The 18,588-nt window shown below is 46.1% G+C and overlaps 1 protein-coding gene across 1 annotated transcript in view; it reads right to left on the bottom strand.

Annotated features, from left to right (window-relative positions):
• Positions 1-1,007: 1,007 nt before the first annotated feature.
• LOC8036888 (inactive serine/threonine-protein kinase TEX14) overlaps positions 1,008-18,588 on the bottom strand; it is a 35,806-nt gene continuing 18,225 nt past the window's right edge. Inside the window, exons 12-21 of the mRNA XM_040217018.1 lie at positions 16,805-16,978; positions 15,745-15,799; positions 13,938-14,102; positions 9,520-9,692; positions 7,593-7,638; positions 7,443-7,510; positions 5,414-5,480; positions 2,509-2,599; positions 1,847-1,902; positions 1,008-1,361 (exon numbers count right to left, since the gene is read on the bottom strand). Of these exons, the coding sequence (XP_040072952.1) occupies positions 1,128-1,361; positions 1,847-1,902; positions 2,509-2,599; positions 5,414-5,480; positions 7,443-7,510; positions 7,593-7,638; positions 9,520-9,692; positions 13,938-14,102; positions 15,745-15,799; positions 16,805-16,978 (1,129 nt within the window). The 3' untranslated portion in view covers positions 1,008-1,127. The remainder of the gene's footprint in view (positions 1,362-1,846; positions 1,903-2,508; positions 2,600-5,413; positions 5,481-7,442; positions 7,511-7,592; positions 7,639-9,519; positions 9,693-13,937; positions 14,103-15,744; positions 15,800-16,804; positions 16,979-18,588) is intronic.

Below are 18,588 nucleotides of genomic sequence, written 5' to 3'. Positions count from 1 at the left end.
TCTTCGCAGGCGTTTCCTCTCCCCTTTCTCAACGGCCAAGATCTAGTCTATAAAGAACCAGATTTCCCGAAAGTCGTAGAAAAGGTATGACCACTGCTAGGACTTGCAGTCGACACACCTGCAAACCCAGACCACTGAGTTTATGCGTGTGTTGGTCACAGAAACGTTAACCTTGAACTACACCCAAATACAGAACCCTAGTCATTGACAGGATAACATATCCCAGCAGGTGCAGCTCCCCCTAGCGAAAGATTTCTGCCTTTCGTAACACTAAAGCCCCGTTCACACACTTGCAACCGAGTACGATAGAGAGACAAAACCGGTTTTAAAGCCTCTTCCACGGCGGAGGATCGGATACGCTGCTGCGGAGCAGGTTGTACGCCGTCGCAAGAGGCTTAAAAACTGGTCTCGTCTCTCTGTCATACTCTGTTGCAAGTGTGTGAACGGCACTTTAGTCGCACGTGCAGCCAAACCCCGACAGAAAGCAATGTGCACATGCTGCTAGGGCGGAGCATCTACTTGGTTGTTAATAATGTGCCGCCAACTGTAACTGTAGGCTACCAGAGTAATTCTCAATAAAAAAACCAAAAAAACCCAACACTTGCCAATGTTGATACGAAGCACATTATGCAAGGAGAGACCCGCCCACCAACCAACCATCTATCTATAGCCCACTCCAAATACACCCTAAGCTATGCTATCCACCCCTCTTTTCTCTCCAAAATTTTGTACGAGACACAGGTACCTGTGGCCCACACGCACCAGAAACCCTCCCCAAAATCTAAATCCCCCTCAAGTGGCAACCCTGGGTAAGTTATACTGGATTATAAAGATTGCTGTCATATTCCACACTTCAATGATTTACCACTGCAGGCTGCAGCTACTAACCTAAGGTTTTCAATGTGCACCGCCCGATAACAAATTCGAGAATACAGAATACTTACCCGTTCCTGTCGAAACCGGCAGGTGTGTAAATTATAGCTTCAAGACTCATTGCACCAAGCACGCACAAATAAACTACCCGTTTATTCCGTAGAAAAAAAAAAGAGAAACAAAATTCAACCAACAACTCAACTATAATTCATTTTGGTATTGCAGCGTGGGAACGGATAACGAGCTCGATTCAGTCACGGCCCAGAAGTGTTGAAGCTTGCATCCGGTGTGCTGATGTTGATGTTGTTGTCTTCTGGATTCCACTGCACCTGGACGACCTCGGCTCCCGTGGATTCTTCGGTGACCACGCTTTCGCCGGTGATCAGGTTGGTGCTGGTGACCGTCAGCGTGTGCTGCACCACGGGGCACGTCATGGTGACCACTTCCACCTTGTAGGCGTGGTTCGGTTCCGTCTGAACTGACTTCACCTGCAAATATGCCGTTTTTATTACCGTAGTACTCTCCAAATGAGTATACTAGATGCTAGCACACAATTGGGTCACATTATTGTACGGGTCATTATCCCTATCAACCTAAGCATACAACCAAATGCACCTAAGCCAAGTTCTATAAATATTTCGTTCTTGCGCTTGCATGATCTCAACTGTAAGAAAAGCGGGGTGTGGCTGGTGTTCAAGCTTCGACTTGTTCTTCGGCGTCCTTATCGGCTAGCGCCAAAATGTCGTTGGTTGTGGAGCAATAAAAGGTGCTCGAAATTTGCCACCCTTCGTCTCCCTGTGATTATAGCAATAAGCAAACAACCGAATCACAAAACAAAGAGAACTTTCACTCGTGGTTTTTTGCACCAACCTCAAGGTTATTGCAAAAAACTAGAAATAAAATTTAAAAAATTTGGTTGCAGAAAAAAAGGAAAAAGGTTTTCGCTCGATCAGCACCCATAATTTAGACCTACCTCGTTGTCTGCCGTGTCGCCTTCCTCACCAGCAATCGCAAAAGACGGTGGCAGTGCTGTTCAGGTGGAGGGAAAAAAAGTTGTAAGCCAAGTAATCACATCTACGCTTCACCAGCTTTTAGTCAGCAAAGACAGTCATGGCTCATCCGACAGAAAGAGCATGTGGATGCAGCCTCACATATTATTTATCTCCCCTTACTGCAGCAACAAAGCCAATGTTATTGCATTCAAGTTCCATGCCTCAAAATGCATGTCTTGGCAGCACTGTACATGGCCCAGGTTCCACTACGATGCTCCACGTTAGAGGCGTGCAAACATTTTCAGGTGTGGGATTTCTAAATTAACTCGATGTCATTCAGCCCTATGATGATCTAGAGGGGAGGGGGGGGGGGGGAGGGGAGGGGGGCAATAGAAATATTTTGCCACAAGAAAATGAATAATACACGCAGCTGCTGCTTCAGAAAGAAAAGAAAAACAAAGGCAGAGGAAGAAAGGCAGGATGGCGGAGCAATAAAATGATGCACCGCAAGACTCTCCTAGCCAAGATTTTTACCGACAGTAATAGCATTAATGATATTGCTGATTGCTTCGCAACTTCTGTCGCTCGCCAGAGGCACGCGCGTTCATCCAAACAATGTGTCTCCCTTAACGCGGCGACTCACGGAAATCTGCAGTGCCCTTGGTCGAGAACGTGTCGTGTGCCAGCTGCTTCGCCAACGTTTGCGCCTCGTCGCGCTCGAGCGGCCTCGCATCCTGGCAAAGCAACGACATGAACCAAATTACTGCTACGTCCACTCAAGTCCCATCCCAAAGCAGACGTGTTGTTCCTCCGTTTGAACACAAACATTTGGCTGTGCTGAGTGTAATATCCGCCATCAAAACAGCCTGTTGACGCGATTTGCCCCCCAATAATGGTGGGAAACCTAGGGCAGTGTACAGAGAGAGTTTGGCCATTCATTGGAAAGTGTAGGAGGCAAATGAGGAAGCACCATTGGCCGACAATGGGCTGGGCGTGTTCCAGGGCATCTTCACAAATTTGAATGTGGCCAACCAGAAGCCGCGAATAATACCCTGGTGGTGGTTGCAAGGAACAAAATTAACAAGCACGTCGGAGTAACTCTCGGTGACTAAAAATGTGGTGGGCGTGATGTTTCGATGACAATCATGCAAAATCATGGTGGGAGATATATAAAGACTGACAAAGAAGATATAAAAAGCAGAACCACCAACGCAATCCGTACGCCAGGTGCCGAGGGCCGGAATCTGCCGTCCGAGCGGTCAGACTCCGTCTGAGCGGAAGAGTTTGAGCGGCACATTCGTTCCCTACATCTTTTTTAAAGGGATATTTCAACGAAATTTGAAATATTCCCGTCGTGTTTAAAAATAGGTTGAATATGATCCACAATATCCGTAAATGACAATCGCACGTTTGTATTTTGATCCTGGTGGCTTTTTCGTTATAAACGGCCCACTCTGGCAAGCGCTCGGAGAAGGCCCAGCTTACAGCACGTGACATCCAACCCAATCGTGACGTAGGTCGTCTCAAGACGAGCAAAGCTACGGCGAGGCTGACGTCGAGAGGATGGCCTAGTCGTTCCAGCCACCGAAGCGGCTGCTTTTGTACGAATTTTGAGTGACGGGCTAATCTTCTATAATCTTCTAGGGGGACAATAGCGACTTCTGCGACACACAAAAGGGATTCTCGGGAAGAGGGGAGTTCCTCCTTCCCCCCTTCTCTCGTCGTGGCCGGAGACGAGACAACCTCCGTCACTAGCTGTCAAGGTTCCTAGACGAGCATTACAAACGAGGCGGTAGCGACATCCACCAGGTGCTCTTTGCTAATCGTTAATTCGTTTTAAAATTTCTTTTCGAAACTTTTTTAGCAAGATATTGGTATGTTCCATGTGATACTGCTCTTTTGAACACATATAGACCAAAAAATGAGCGCCGAAATTTCGTTGTAGTATCCCTTTAATCATCACAATCGAAACATCACGTGCACCCTATTTTCAACCACGAAGAGTTACTACATTTAACTCTTACGCGTTTATAAAAGCTGTTTCTTGCTACCACCGCTAGGGGATTATTTTCAGCTTCTGGTTTGCCATGGGAGCAGGTCAAGCACTCCATCTGCGTCTGGTGCACGCCCTGGATATTCCTGCTCCTCACACCCACCATGCTCTCTCTACAGTAAAGTTTCGAGAGAATGCCCGCCTTTGAGAAATTGCCCATCCCGTTTTTCTTGCTAAATACAGTCGAATCTCATTAATTCGAACACACTTAATTCGAACTGATGCTGTGGTCCGGACTACACTATATGTATTTCAATGGGCAAAAACGGCCGGTAATTCGAACGCTTAAACGCCTGCGCCGGTTAATTCAAATATCCCGCGCCGCTGAGCATGCCTTCAGGAGCAGGCTAACTCACGCGGCAGCGCCTCCAACGTCTCCAGTTCCGAATAACCATGACAACCGATCACGTGGTGACCTTGAATGCTGCGATGAGCGGTGCGGTGCTCTCTTGCACGGCAACGGTACTGCGTACTGCGCCACCGCTCTTCGGCGCGTTTTCGGCGGGAGTGCGACAGACTACAGTTCCGTTTACACCCGCGCGTTGCTTCGGTTCAACGTGTTTTCGGTGGGCGCGCGACTGATATTATCTCGATTCCAAGCGTCGTGGCAAGCCAAGGCACGTACCACCCACCAAAGGACCTCAAGACGAAGGTAAAGATACTGCAAGAAGTTGACCGTGGCGCACTTTCCAAGACGGAAATAGCGAAGAAACACGGCATCACGAAGAGCACTCGAAGCGCTGGACATCACCGCGCGCTACTTCTCTTGCCAGGAGAATGCAGATGCCGCGTTAGAGCTGGTCTCCAAGCTCCAAGCGATGTTTGTTGATTCACGATTGAGGAACCGTGCACAGGCACGCATCATGGATTCGTAATCGGTGAAAATAAATGTCCTGGAACTCGTCACTCATGTGCTAGCTCAGTGCACGTGCGCCGCCCAACGCAGCGCTGCACGTAAGAGCTCCATTTAATGAGCTTCCGTTAATTCGAACAAATTTTCGGTCCCTCTCGAGTTCGAACTAACAAGATTCGACTGTACCTGCAACATAAAAATTTTGAAACATTGCCCACTTCCCAACTCCCGTCGGTTGTCACATGATGCCCACCGGGAATTGCATCAATTGCTCAATTCGCTGTACCAACACATATGACAAGCGAGTTCATAGCGGGTTCCCACGTTTCCGTCTGCAATCTGCACGTGCGACATCGGCTCCCGTGACACACGAGTTGTTCCCGCGTGTATGTTGCGTTGTGAAATGCGAACCTGCAGCGTTCGCGATCTGCGGTATCAGTTCCCGTGTCACGCGGTTTGTGGCTGGTGCCAGGGTGTGTATCGTTAATTTTTGATGGAGTTCCGCTGTGGCATCCACAAAGATAGCCCACCCCATGTTTTTCACCATTTATCTCTTCATTCTATGTGGGCAATGTTTCGGAACATTATGGTATATATGGCTCTGGGGAAACCGAGAGAGTTCCAACGAACAAGACAACCTACGTGGCGGTTGTCATCTTCCACAGGGTCCTCCAAGATGGCCGCGTCCATCCTACGCAGGTTCAGTCGTCTGCAAGACAACCGTTGAACAGGCTCGGCCTTAAAGGGGTAGTGCAACGATTTTAATGTTGAAAGAATCGTCAGTTTGTATTTTTTATATTGTTTATCCAACAAGTAACCAAAAACGTGTCGCCTAGCCCCGAAAAACTGCTATTCCGGTGCGTAATCGCAAAGATGAAAAAAATATTTGCCGATCTGCAGCCGCGTGCGGTGGTACTCTGGGGAATGTGCGGAAGTGAACAAAACCTGACCCCCTTTGCTACTACACTCGCCGTCACCCCCGTGGCGAACAGTCTTTTGTGTCGATTGCTTGCCGCCACCTTCGACGATGCTAATCCTTTTAATGTCGATAATCGTGGAGGAAACGGCTGGGGTCTTTGAGGAGAGAACTCAAGGGGGAACCACGTGATCCACCAGAGTATGTCACTCAAAAGGCGACGTTGAGTTGAAAGGCACTTTGACCTTCGATTTGTTACATTTTTTTACATAAAAACTAGCGCTCGCAAGAAAATACAGTTTTCTCTTTTTTGTTCCACGGGTGACACAGATTAATATCTGCAGTTAATTGGTCAAAGTCTGAAAATCATAGCACAGTCTTTTTAAGCACCGCACTCCAGCAAGAAAAACCCGCATCACGATTTCGGCGATAAAACAGATGGTCAGTTGGAACAAGCCCTCTAAAGAGACATCCATACACTTACCTTCAATATCCCGCTATGCTTTCAGGAGGACATTTTTCCGAGTTTAAAACGACATAAAAATATCTTTGAAACTTGGAAAATTAAATTATAGCAGACACCTGCATCAGCGTCGCCAAAAACATATTTGAAGCTATTGAAGCGCGCGAGATGCAGCTGCAATGCAGTGTCGGACAAAGAAGACAAAGCCCAACAATCCAGGCAAGTAGACATCAAAAGTAAAAATTAGGGAGAGTAGAGGACTGGCATTATCTACCACAACAATCTATAACAATTAATAGCATACAAATGCGTTCTGTTCAAACGCACGAGCGATGTAAGCTCTTATGTTTCTACCCCGACCAGGCCGTACTCAAATCACGGCACACTTACGGGGATGGTTCGCAACACTCTAGCTCGACAGAAACTTTCTCGAAGAACCGGAATCAAGGCTTTCAAACATTGGCCAAAGTAATGGACGTCAACGGGTCTTTGTCTTCCTACAACATCAAGAGTAGCTGCTGCTGCTGCGGTGACATAAGCCTTCGGGCCAATCCCGGTGACTGTTGAACCTGATCTTTATCGAAGCCAACAGCCACCACCAATCACATCAAGATCCCGCCGGTGACGCAACATCGTCACATCACCGCAGCTATAAGGGGGACCCAAGGACAGGCGCAATGGAGACGGAATGGGACCTACCATTGGACGCTACCATCATCTAATCATGTCCCATTAAAACTTCGTCATCCATACAGCCCAAACTCGGTCTCCAGCCTGTACGTCCCCCAGCCCTTAAGGGCTCCACTGTACAAGTTTACTAACAGATTTGAGAAGATTTGCGTAATACTGTTGAGCTACCCACAAGTTTGTTGCGATTTCCAGCCATATTTATGACATCGGCAATTACTGTCATTGATGTCATAGGTATATATGGCTGGAAGCCACAACACAGGGGCAGCTAGAAACCTTCTAGGCTGCCATAAAAACGATCCTCAAACATAACATACGGCCGCCAAAGAAATAATTACTTCTGATGATCCAGATCCGCTAAACAAACATTCACCATATACTGCTCACAAACATGCCCGGTCACAATGTTTGCGACCTTTCCTACGTACAAGCGCCACCGACTTTGGCGGGAAACAAAATGTTTGTGAATAAGGGGCATTGCCAGGAATCGCCCTCGCCATCGAAAAGCTGCAATTTTGTTCTGTTGGGGAGGAATGCCGACTGTAGTGTTTGTTTGCCTAGTGGGAACGGGTCATAACCTGTGGGAGAGCACAGCCACTGACCTGCTCACAAAGGACAACGGCTCTTCCGAAGTCCTGCCCTCCGTGAAACATGACTTTCGCTGCGACATCTGCAAGTTGCCATCGTCGCGAGTCACGTGTCATAAACGGGGTTGACGATATTCGAGCATGCAGACACAAACAATCGCTCACCTCTTTCAATTTTGAAGCTTCCGAGCTTGTGGCATCGGCAACGGAGCTGCAGAGACGAATCATAAATTGCATAAAAATTGCAAAGCCGGGTTGGAAGCACTTGAAAATGGCCCCCTTGAAAGCCTCAGAAGTCTCGCTATGTCGGCTAGCTAGCCGACATGCACAGTACGTAAACTCATTACAACGGACCTTGATATATAGCGATGAAAATTTTGGCCTGCAGTGAAAGACGTATGCGGAATGCAGATACCCTTACAACAGACTTTGAGGTGGATTATGACGAGTCTGAATTCTAACCAGTAGGACTAAAAAAAACTGAATGGATATTAGAAAAAAGCCAATTTATTGAAGCCCCTGAACTGTGAAGAAAGCAATTTTTTTTTTATTGAGTTATATACCGACGATTGTTGTCGCTGCAAGTATTGGGCGATGCAAAGCTCGCGCGAGGGGCGAAGCGCAACGACAGCAGTTTGCAAGGAGGAGGCCACCGCTACCGAACCGAAGTCACGTGACGTCCAAAATAACGACTGCTGTCAAAGAGCTCGCCATAACAGAATAATGAAGTACTCACAAACTCTTTACTATGGTCTGTTATATCTGAATGATTGTCATAACAGAATCTGTAATAAGTGAAGTTCACTGAATGGCATGGATGGGAAGACCAACCAAACTTTACAAACCGGTAGCTTATAACCAAATGTCTGCCACAACTAGATCTGTTCTAACGAGGTCACGCTGTAGCGGGAAGATAAAACGCAGCTTTTTCAGCTGGTTCCGAAAAAAAAAACTAGGTCTCGTAGCAAAATGTCAGCCATAGCTGTCACCCTAATGCTTCTAGGAGGTTCCCCTGCAAAAAATAATCAAATATATATATAAAAAAAAAAAAAAAAAAATTCATGGGCCATTTTGTTTTATGAAGGTGGATGACCAGCGAAGCTGTTCAGCAGACGACACAGACCGGCCCCGAGGAGTCGGAGGAAACTAGACACGCGCGACGGGACCGCTACCTTGGGAGGGCGAAAGGAAAGGAAAACTAGGCATGCAAGCGCTTGGAACGACGACAAAGAGAGGGCGATACGAGTGTAGACATGGCCAACGCAGGTTGCACAGAGGCCAATCTTAGAGAAGCCTTTATTGCCTACCTGAGAGTCTTCTGGTCTTAAAAATGGTGCCTACTGATCACTAACCTACTGATTAGACCTATTGCTAAATTACCCAAGTATCAAGGAGAATGCAGGAACTGGTGTTCCGCGTGCCACAGTGGCCGGCATCTGCAGCAGTAACTGTTCTAACGCAAAAGCCTAAAACAAATGGCATCTTCCACGCGCGTTCGTCAACACTTTATTTTGGTTATTTACTTTGAATCTTTTATACGGGGAAGGCGTGCACGTGCGGCGGTGCGAGCGAAGAGTTTTTAGTCACTGCACATGAAAAATCCATGGAAGGCTAGCCATAGAAAGCTTTGCTGTAGAACAAAGGACAAAAGAATTAAAAGTTTTAGCTCGGGTGTACATGTAAATCCATCTCACGGGTGCACGGATTGGAGTCAGTGACAGGTCAGGAACCTAATATTAGCTTTGCTTCCAACACGCGCTCGTTGAACCCCGCAGGGCTTTTGGCTGCGCATGCAACAAACTGCCATCAAACGAAGAAAGCTTGCACTCAAGGCACAGCATCTACTAAGCAAAACTGTCACAGACTCTACCACTCTGCCACTAAGAGGAAGTTATTCAGGCTGAATCAGCAATGGTTCATAGATGGAGTCAAAATCAAAACAAAAAAACACTAACACTGGTTGGGGCACAAAACTTCACCGTGCACACCATTTCCCAATCTCGCGTTTCTAACCAGTGTTAAAAAAAATATTGGAAACTGACAGACATGTGGCTATCCTTAGACAGGGCGATGTTGGCACTAAAGCACATACCGCTGTTGATTGCGGCTGGACTGCATGAACGGCGACAGGCCATAAGAGTGGCTGGCCGGCTTGCACGGGCGCACGTTCCTCCTTCCCGCCGGTTGGGTGACGAAGCCGATTGGGCGCACCATCTTCGTCTGCAGCACGTCTTGGCTCTGACGAAACAATCGAGATGCAAGACTCTTTCTGCCACCAACCAAAAACAACAAAACTCTGAAGGCACTTTACCCTCGTCAATCCTGACCCCGACACCTTGTGCTCTTGGCTAATTCAAACTAAATTCTAAATTTTGCGGGCTGGAATTACTTCTAATTTGTTTTATTCACAGAAAAAGTTAGGGTAATTTGTACCTCTCACGGAAATTTGAGTGCGCCCTTAGGGGTCAGCCAGGTTTTACAGAACCAATAAAACTGCATTGGTGGCGCCACAGACGAGCGACTGCAAGCCTCGAAGAATCCAGGCAATTTATGTGGCTGTTGCTGTTACCGCCACATCTACGGTGTCTAAGGCCCAATTCTTAATTCTACTGTGCTGAGCAAGCACAAGAAGGAACCCCCAAAACATTTCAGAATTGCTAACACCCTTTTCAGACACTGAGACACCAGTCTCGCAATTCTGGGGTTGCCGAAAGCTTACGGCAGCTGCGAGTCGAACCGCCAGGATCGACGCAGGGCAAAACCGACGACTCGGTTGAACAGCATCTCGAGAATGTTTCGGGCGGCAATAATCGATAGCTCTATTTCAACTGGCTTGCTATCATTTTCTCGCAATTCGATTGATCGCCAACAGAGCAAGCGCAGGGCATCCCTTTCGGATTCTTCGCCTCTGGCATGCGCTAGCTGCCTTATGTCGTACGTAGGCTTCGAGCAAGCACGCCTGCGGCCAACGAGACGCCAAAGTTCCGTCACAGGATGGAAGCTCGTGCTGCAGCAACGACGACCGAGACCTCCATGCCGTTCTCGTCCCAGCACCGACCGCAGTGAATTACTTTTAAATTCATGTCCAAAAATAGTGCTAGTTTTTAATGCCGCCGATGGTAAAACGTCAAATGTGGCTACCAAAGCCTTTGCCGTGTGCGAACGCGGCCTGCAAGACTCGCGGCTGTGGCGACGTCGAGATGTCGGGAAAAAGTTGCTTCGTTCGAAGCCGGCCTCTAATCTGCCGCAAATGGAGGTTCGCAGGAGAAGCCCCCCAGCCCGCGTTTGGCATGCCTTTCGTCGTGCTTTGGCTTTGCATGCTCATAAGGTGCCGAAGTGCCATCAAAAGAGTGAAGCTCGCACTGGAGGCAGAGCTTCGACTGCAATTCTTCAAAACTTGCGCGCTAGAATATCAATGTCATCACGATGAGATCGGGCACAGACGCAGAATGTACACGAGTGCCGCGTCGTCAGCGTTCGAGCGAGCCTCGCGTCCAATCTACCCACCTTCTTTCTCGTCAGAGCCAATCAGAGCTCGGCGTTGTGATATCACTGCAATCCCTGTGCAAGAAGCAGACAAACTTGCGCTGCGCGTAAGTAAAGGGAGAGAATGGACGAGAATGGTTGTGCGAATGTTCAAATTTTCTAATGGTAGTTTTAAATAATACGCTGTTCGGTATTCACTTCGAGATAAACTGCGATATTCATACTGTTCGAAGTGTTGATTGCGGTGGGTTAGTCCCATTGAGCACGCTTCTTGCTGAGCAACGGTGCACCGTGGAAAAGCAACACTCACGGAGCTTGCTTTCGTGGTGTTTCTTTGCCACAGTGCACCGGTGCTCTGTAAGAAGAGGACCCAAGAGGGCTAACCCACTGCGATCAACACTTCAAAGGTTAAACATTGCAGTCGTGTGCTTAGGAAAGAAGCGCACCTTCCAAGTGGGATAGTGCCCGCACGCCTTTGACGTTTTTAAAAAGAAACGGAAACTTCGTGAATGTCCTACACTACAGTAAAATCTTCAAAATTAAACTGTAGTTATTATGCAAAAGTATGTGACATTCATTAAATATAATTTTTGTTTTCAAAATTTAGACGCAAGAGAGGATGTTTGCACATAGCAAAAGATTTAGAAATCCCTTTGATAACCTAGGCATAGCTGCATAGGCATCGCTATAGGAATAATTTTATGTCAAATGTGTCGTTGACGACTTGCCATCTCAATGTAGGCATTGAACTTTCCATCGCCACAATCCATAAATGTAGTTTGATTAAAGTTGTCTCTTTGCTTAGAAATGAACAAGTGGAAGCTTGGTAACAACGTTCATGGGTTCAGCTGAGTTTTTGTTTAAAGGACATATGCAAAGGAAAAAAAATATTCTTCTTAAACAGTCTAGATGGAAAAAAAAGTGCCACAAACCAAATTAAGAACGAATTTTTTTTTTTTACTTTAGAGCTATAGTTACGGCGTAAAACATGACAGACCTGTGCGCCGGTCAGAAACTGACTGGGGCGGTGGCGGCGTAGAGAAACGCATTCAACCAACGGCTTGCCATGCTTAGCATGCGGCGGCGGAGGCGGCGACTTTGGGGTTCTGGGGACTTCAGCGGGGGTGTTGAATGACTCCGGCGTCACTTGCGTCAACAGCGCGGCGGCACACAGGTCTACCATGTTACCAGTGGCGGCTCCCGCGGGTGCCAACAAAAATTTATTTCGCGCCATAAATATAGCTTTAAAATAATTTTTGTTTGTTTGCTGTAAGTTCATTTTATGACATTTTGTTCCCGTCTAGCTTGTTTAAAATAAAAAAAGTTTTCCCTTGGTTATGTGTTTTTACTTGCACCTTGCAATTAAAAAAACATAATTTTTGCGAAGAAAAAAAAAAGTGATTTTGCTTTTTTTAGTGTTTTATTATCTTTGAACCTTCCTCTTTTGCATAAAAAAAAGTCAAGGCCGGACATTATCGCGAAATTAGTCCGATATGAGTTTGAAGCCCTTCTCGCGATGGAAAACAGCACAAATTTGAGCCATTTTCGAGTGCGTGATTCTTTTGATTGTGGCGTCGCCCGCCATCGCGTTTATTTCGGCGCATATTCCAAGCCATTTTCACTCCAAAACTGTCGTCGATAGTTTCGTATTCTGGTCACAAATAATAATAAGTAAATGTTTTTCCCGCTGCACACGCACGTCGCCACTGGCTTTTTTGAGTCATGTGATGCAATTGTGGCCCCGCCATTGGCTGAGAGTAACGTGCTGTGCGGTGGAGCTTGCTTGGCTGTTTAGTGTCGCACTGCTCCTGAAACCAGAACCAACGACTCTCTCGATCATACTGCTTTCTTCGCAGTGAACGTCAACCGAAAACGGGACTTTCGAGCTCAGAAGTTTTGGACGACGCACAAGTTCAAAGGAAGTCGCCAAAAGGGCAGGCGGAAAGCTTCGAAGAAGGAAAGTTCATCCGCGACAGCTAACCCTAATCTCAATTGGGGTGACGCTTCCGAGTCTGATCGCTCGAATTTCATCGCCAGCGCTGACGACTTCGTTAGTGCATCGGAAAAGAAGATCAGGATGCTTGAAAACGGAGAGGGAGCTGAAGATGATGAGCGTGCAAGGACTGTGATCTGTGAGATCGGTGTGATGAAAGTTCTTGTTCGTCAATGGCGCGGCATGCTCGACTTGCAGAAAGTGCAAACTCGCCGTCCAGGAATGGACCTCTTCGCGAAAGGGACTGGCAGCTTTTCTGGAGCTGTGCTATGCAGTGAGGGAATCCTAGCATGGCGGTCCAGACTCTGACATTTGGAACAATATTACCAACAAGTTTCGTGTAGTTTGAGAATTTAGGTATGTCAAAACAAAACTCATTTGCGTTTTTCTTAAATTAGTGTTTTTGCCTGTTTTCGGAGTTTGTGCACACAATTTTCACCGTTTGCAGTGAACCCACAACTAAATTTTGTATAGGTGTTTATGTATAGAGTGTGCAAATTTTGCTAGTTATGTGATTGGCACCACTGAATTTTTATAAGAATTATAAAACTAAAAGTGAAACATAAAAAGTGATGACTCAATAGTTCACAATTGTCATTTTCTCTCGAGACATAAATATCTTTTTTCCCGCTGAATTTGCACACTACTGTTTACAAGGAAGCAACCAGGTTATTTTAGGACATTCTCTTATAGTAAACTTGAGAGAAAAATAGTGCACAAAAAAGGCATTTTATATGCCTTCATATGGCAGATATTTCACCAAGGCAGATATCAGAAAACTGACTACATATATGACAAGAGGAGCTGAATATGTACTAACTGTGCAAACTTCAGCCTCTTAACTTCAAGAATTAATAAAAAAAATATATTTTTGAGGATTATGTTTCCTTAATTAAGCACGTTGCAGTAGTGAAAGGCTTGGGGTAACTATTCAATACTTGATTAGAGAATATTCGGTCAAAACCACTATTTACTTCGAACCCAAAATCCACTCTTTGCACCTGCTTACAGACGAGCGAAAAGTTGCAAACCTCGCCGCGTTGTGCAACCAGGGACGGCTCTGCTTTGCCGGACATAAGGACGGTGTCGGTGTAGCGCGTAGCAAGCTTGATGTTGCTCGCGGAGCACGAGGCTCCGAATGCCCTGGTCCGCGGCCGCACCGTTGGAGCTCTTGAAGTGTCAGTTTGTGTGCATGCCTGCAGACATCAAATACTAGTTGGTAGTGCCGTGCGAATATTTTAATTTTCAAATAGTAGTTTCGAATAACACTGTATTCGACATTCGCTCGGAGAGGAACTGCAATTTTCATGCTTTTTGAAGTGTTGATCACATCAAGCTAGACCCGTCGAGCGTGCCTCTCCCTGAACATCTGTGCACTGTGGGGAAGCAATACCCGCAACGAAGCTCGCGGTCTTCGCGGGTATTGCTTTCCCCCGGCGCATAGGTGCTCGGTGAGAAGCGCACTCAATGGGGCTAACCCCAACCACAATTATGTTAGGGGACTAAACCATAAAATTCCGTAAGAACGCCCACCCGAAATGAATAGATACACATTGAAAATATGGGGAGGGTAATCTTTGGGAACTAGACGGCAAAAGATTATAAAAAATGAGCGGTACCCCACTTCCCGCCGCAACACACCAAGTGAAACGGGAACTGATACTACAGATTGCAAATGGAGCCGATTCGCATTTCACGGTGCGATGAAAGCGCGGGAAACCTCTGCAATCTCATTATCATAAGAACCGATATCGCATGCGCAGATCGCGGAGAAAAGTATGTGAGAACCACCTAGGAACTCGCATGTTACTGGAACAAATACCGCAGATCACGGATGCTGTAGATTCCCGTTTCATGCGATAAACACGAGGAAACCCGCTGCGAGTTCACTGTCTCACGTAGCGGTACATAGACCGTGCGGTTGATGAGATTCCCGTCATACATCACGTGATTGACATCCAGCGGGAATCGGGGGGGTGGACGACGTTTCAGAAGTTTTAAGTCCTGGATATTCAGCCCAAAAAATGGGACGGGCAATCTCTCAAGCGCGGGCATTCGTACGGGATCTTACGGTATGTGTAAGGCAGCGATGTCTACCCGTGCTCATCATTCACGCTCGTTCAGTTGTCTTTTGTGTTAAATTTAAAATTGAAGAAATAATGTTTGCATCTAGCAACCCGCCTTATAAATCCCCCCGATTAGGATAGCTGCGACAATGTTGTCTTTCACATGCCACACTGCATAAATGTAGCTACATTAAAATTGACCGAGCTTAAAAGTGGACGGTCAGGAACAACCCCCACGAGTTCAACTCAATTTATTTAAGCAAGGTACACATTAGTGATAAGCTCGAAGAAGCTATTCGATTTAAAAACATTCGGTCAAAACCACTATTTGTTTCGAATTCGCTTTGAACTCAAAATCTGCTATATTTGCACATGACTAGTGTTCGGCAAGCAATGTCTCAGTTAACGTAGCTTAAGCTGCCCAGCACTTGTTTTGGATATCTCCGACCGAGCTATTTAGCAGAAGCCGCTGAAATCAAGGAGCGTGTTAAAAAAAATTTCCCTGTCGAAATATATTTATATATTTTTTTTAATGCGTGGCATTTATAGGGTTATTTCTTAGGACTTTATGTCTGGGGATGTAGCCTCTATGACGTGACACAGTGGATGGTGGGTGCCACCTTTTGAAGGAAACGCAAAACGCACATACTGTATTTGGCTCTTTTCACAAGAGGTGGCACCACTGCCATGGCAGCACAAAGAGCAAGCTTGTGCCTGCATTCAGTTTGTTTTTTTTTTCGGGAGAGTTGAAGGGAAATAAATTGGAGCTTGCCTCCGAGGACCCCTTGTCGTGCCGGCAGCTAAACGTCGGCACCCTGGCACCCTCGCTGTAAACACGAAGAAGAAAATGTAGGTTGTGGTATACATTAATTATTATGCAACTTTGCTACAAAATAAATGCAATTATAAAAATAAACTTTGTAACCTCCGTTTTCGAAGTGCACAAAATGGCACCATGCCCTTGCTTTGCTTGCCTCTGTTATCTGCAGCAAACAGATGCTGCAGATTACTTTGTGACCCACAATAATGGGAGAACGAAAGACAGCGTGCATGTTAGATTTATATAGAGGTAGCCAGACAGGCAAAGGTGTGTGGAGCGCAAGTTCGTCTGCTTCTTGCACAGGGGTTGCCATGATGTCAGAACGCCGAGTACTTATTGGCCGACTAAAAAAAATAAAGGGTAGCCTCCAAGGCATCTAGCGTTAAAGGTCTACCCACTACGCTTTCAATCGACGCCAATTGGAGCTCGGCGTCGTTTTGACGTCACCGTAACTCCTGCGCAAGAAGCAGATGACTTGCTCTCTGCATATAAATAAAACAAAGAAAAGAGAATCCATGAATAGATATGACTAGAGCCACTAAATGAGCTGCGCTTAGAGTATCGGCACTCCGTTCCCCGGAATTGTTGTGGGCGCCGCCATTTTGGCTCGTATGCAGAGCAGACGCAACTGCCGATCGTCATGATTCAAAAGTGCGACTTCCTCAGCATTAGATTCGGTTGTGGAAAGGTCACGCAATATTGCTTTGCTCTGTCACGAACTATTTAAACATTCGTGGAGGGCGGAAAGGCGTTTCCTGTGAATTCAGATAAAGCTTCAGATAACTGGCAACCGTGATTTTACGACACAATATGGCCAAGTGTCGTTACTCTGAAGCGTAGCTTATTTAGTGGCACTAGATATGACAAGGTGGATATATGGACAAAATATGCGAATGCAAAAGAGGAGCTGAATAGGTGGGGAGAAATTGAACGAACGGAGAAAAGGCAGATGTGTAGAGATGACGACTTAGAGACGGGCGGAAAGGAAAGAAAAAGCTTTGTCCCCGCGTACGTGAAGTCCATCGGGTCGAGGCTGGAGCTGAGCGAGACCTGGTCGAACTTGGGGCCCAGCAAGTCGACGGTTCTTCCCTGCCGCTGGGGCGTCTTGGGCGCATCGTCATCTGCCAGGCTGATGAGCTCGTCAAAAGCGTCCGACACGTCGTCCAGCAAGACAGACGACTGCTTCCTGCAACGGTAGACACAAGGATGCAGCGGAACGAAGGTTGGCCGCAACCTTCTTCTCTAAACTTAAGCTTCATTAACGCACAAAGCGCAGCATTGAAGGAACAAAGGGACAGATGAAGCGAAGCTCCGAAGTTTGAGTTTCCTGTCGTCTCTGCTCCTGAGTTACTACGTCTATCTTAAACCAGCTTGCCTGTGTTAATATAAAGTGTTAATATAAAGAGCAATCATTTAAATTTGTTACATGACGTTATAGAGTCAAGTCACAGTGTCACGTGACAGCGACGTTACATGAGTGCAACGTAGCAGCTCACTAATTAGATAACTCATTGAAGGAGAAAAGATTGTCTGGCTCGATGACAAGTGTATCTTCGCCCCTCCTGTATATTTATCCACCAAAAAATTCTACTACTTCGCGAAGCAGTCTATATGATAAATGCAAATATCCAGCGTACTTTCCTTTTTCTTTTTGTTACATATTTTTTTTACACGCAAATATAGGAAACATGAATGTGATCTCAGCGCTGTGATTTTCTTTGTATATGTACTCTCCTTTTTTTATTGGTAACGCGCTGTTGCCCTAAAATCAGCCCGAAATCTGTTGAGTGACTCTAAGGGACCGACGCGATGGCAACAAGCGGAGCCAAGGAGGGCTGATGAAGGAGAGTCCCGCTTACACGCCATACAGGGGACCGTTTGTATACAGACACGAAAGCGAGTCACCGCGAGATTTGTGCTTCAAATGCTGCATGGCAATATGTTTAAGGAGAAAGTTAGCACGCGGCGCTCGAACTATGGCTTAAGTGAGGAATCTCGCAAGCCCGACTCCGAAAAAAAAACTCATTAAAATGCAATACAAACAGCTATGCACTTCACCTGGGTGGTGCGCCCGGCAAAATTTAAAGCCTACGGGACGGAAGATGAAGCTTAAACAATTCAACTACAATTGAAAACGAGCGTGTTGGTTAATAGATACAAAACTTGAAAGTATAAAACAGAGAGGACGAGGATGGGAACAGGACATCTTTCATTTAGCAACAACATAGAATGGCACAACGATAAAAAACCGCCCCCCAAGGGTCTCAACGTTCTCAAAGAGGGAAAGGAGATACTAGTTATGAAGGAAAGGGAATACACTAAAAGAAAAGTTTGAAAAGCGCATCAGTAATCTAGTTATTTTCGATTAGTTAGAATTAACCTTGGTCATTGTCAGTGATAATGCAGAATTATTCTTGTTTGCAGTCCAAAAAGAGAATTGTACTATAAATATAAGAGTTTAAAAATCCGTAGCGTCACGACGAGGTGTCAATATTACGAAGGAAATATTTACAGACAAAAGAAAGGAGTTTGTATAGGCTCTTGCCTCGCACCTGTCCTTAGCGAAATATTTCTTCTTTTTGTTGACAGGGCTATCAAAGATCAGTTGAAAAAGTCCTTCCAGGGTTGCCTAGTTTTTAGGTATGTTGACGATTACTTGGTCATTTATCCAGATGCTGCGTCCGCTGACAGCATCTTTGAAGTTTTCAAAGACTGTGCGGCAGGGCTTACTTTTACCCGGGAAAATCCTTCAGTGGAAGGATTACAATTTCTGGATTTACGATTGCATCCTCATTC

The sequence above is a fragment of the Ixodes scapularis genome, unplaced genomic scaffold, assembly GCF_016920785.2.
Source record: "Ixodes scapularis isolate PalLabHiFi unplaced genomic scaffold, ASM1692078v2 PGA_scaffold12__126_contigs__length_90152505, whole genome shotgun sequence".
NCBI classification, from domain to species: domain Eukaryota; kingdom Metazoa; phylum Arthropoda; class Arachnida; order Ixodida; family Ixodidae; genus Ixodes; species Ixodes scapularis.
This window is presented reverse-complemented; position numbering and strand designations above follow the sequence as displayed.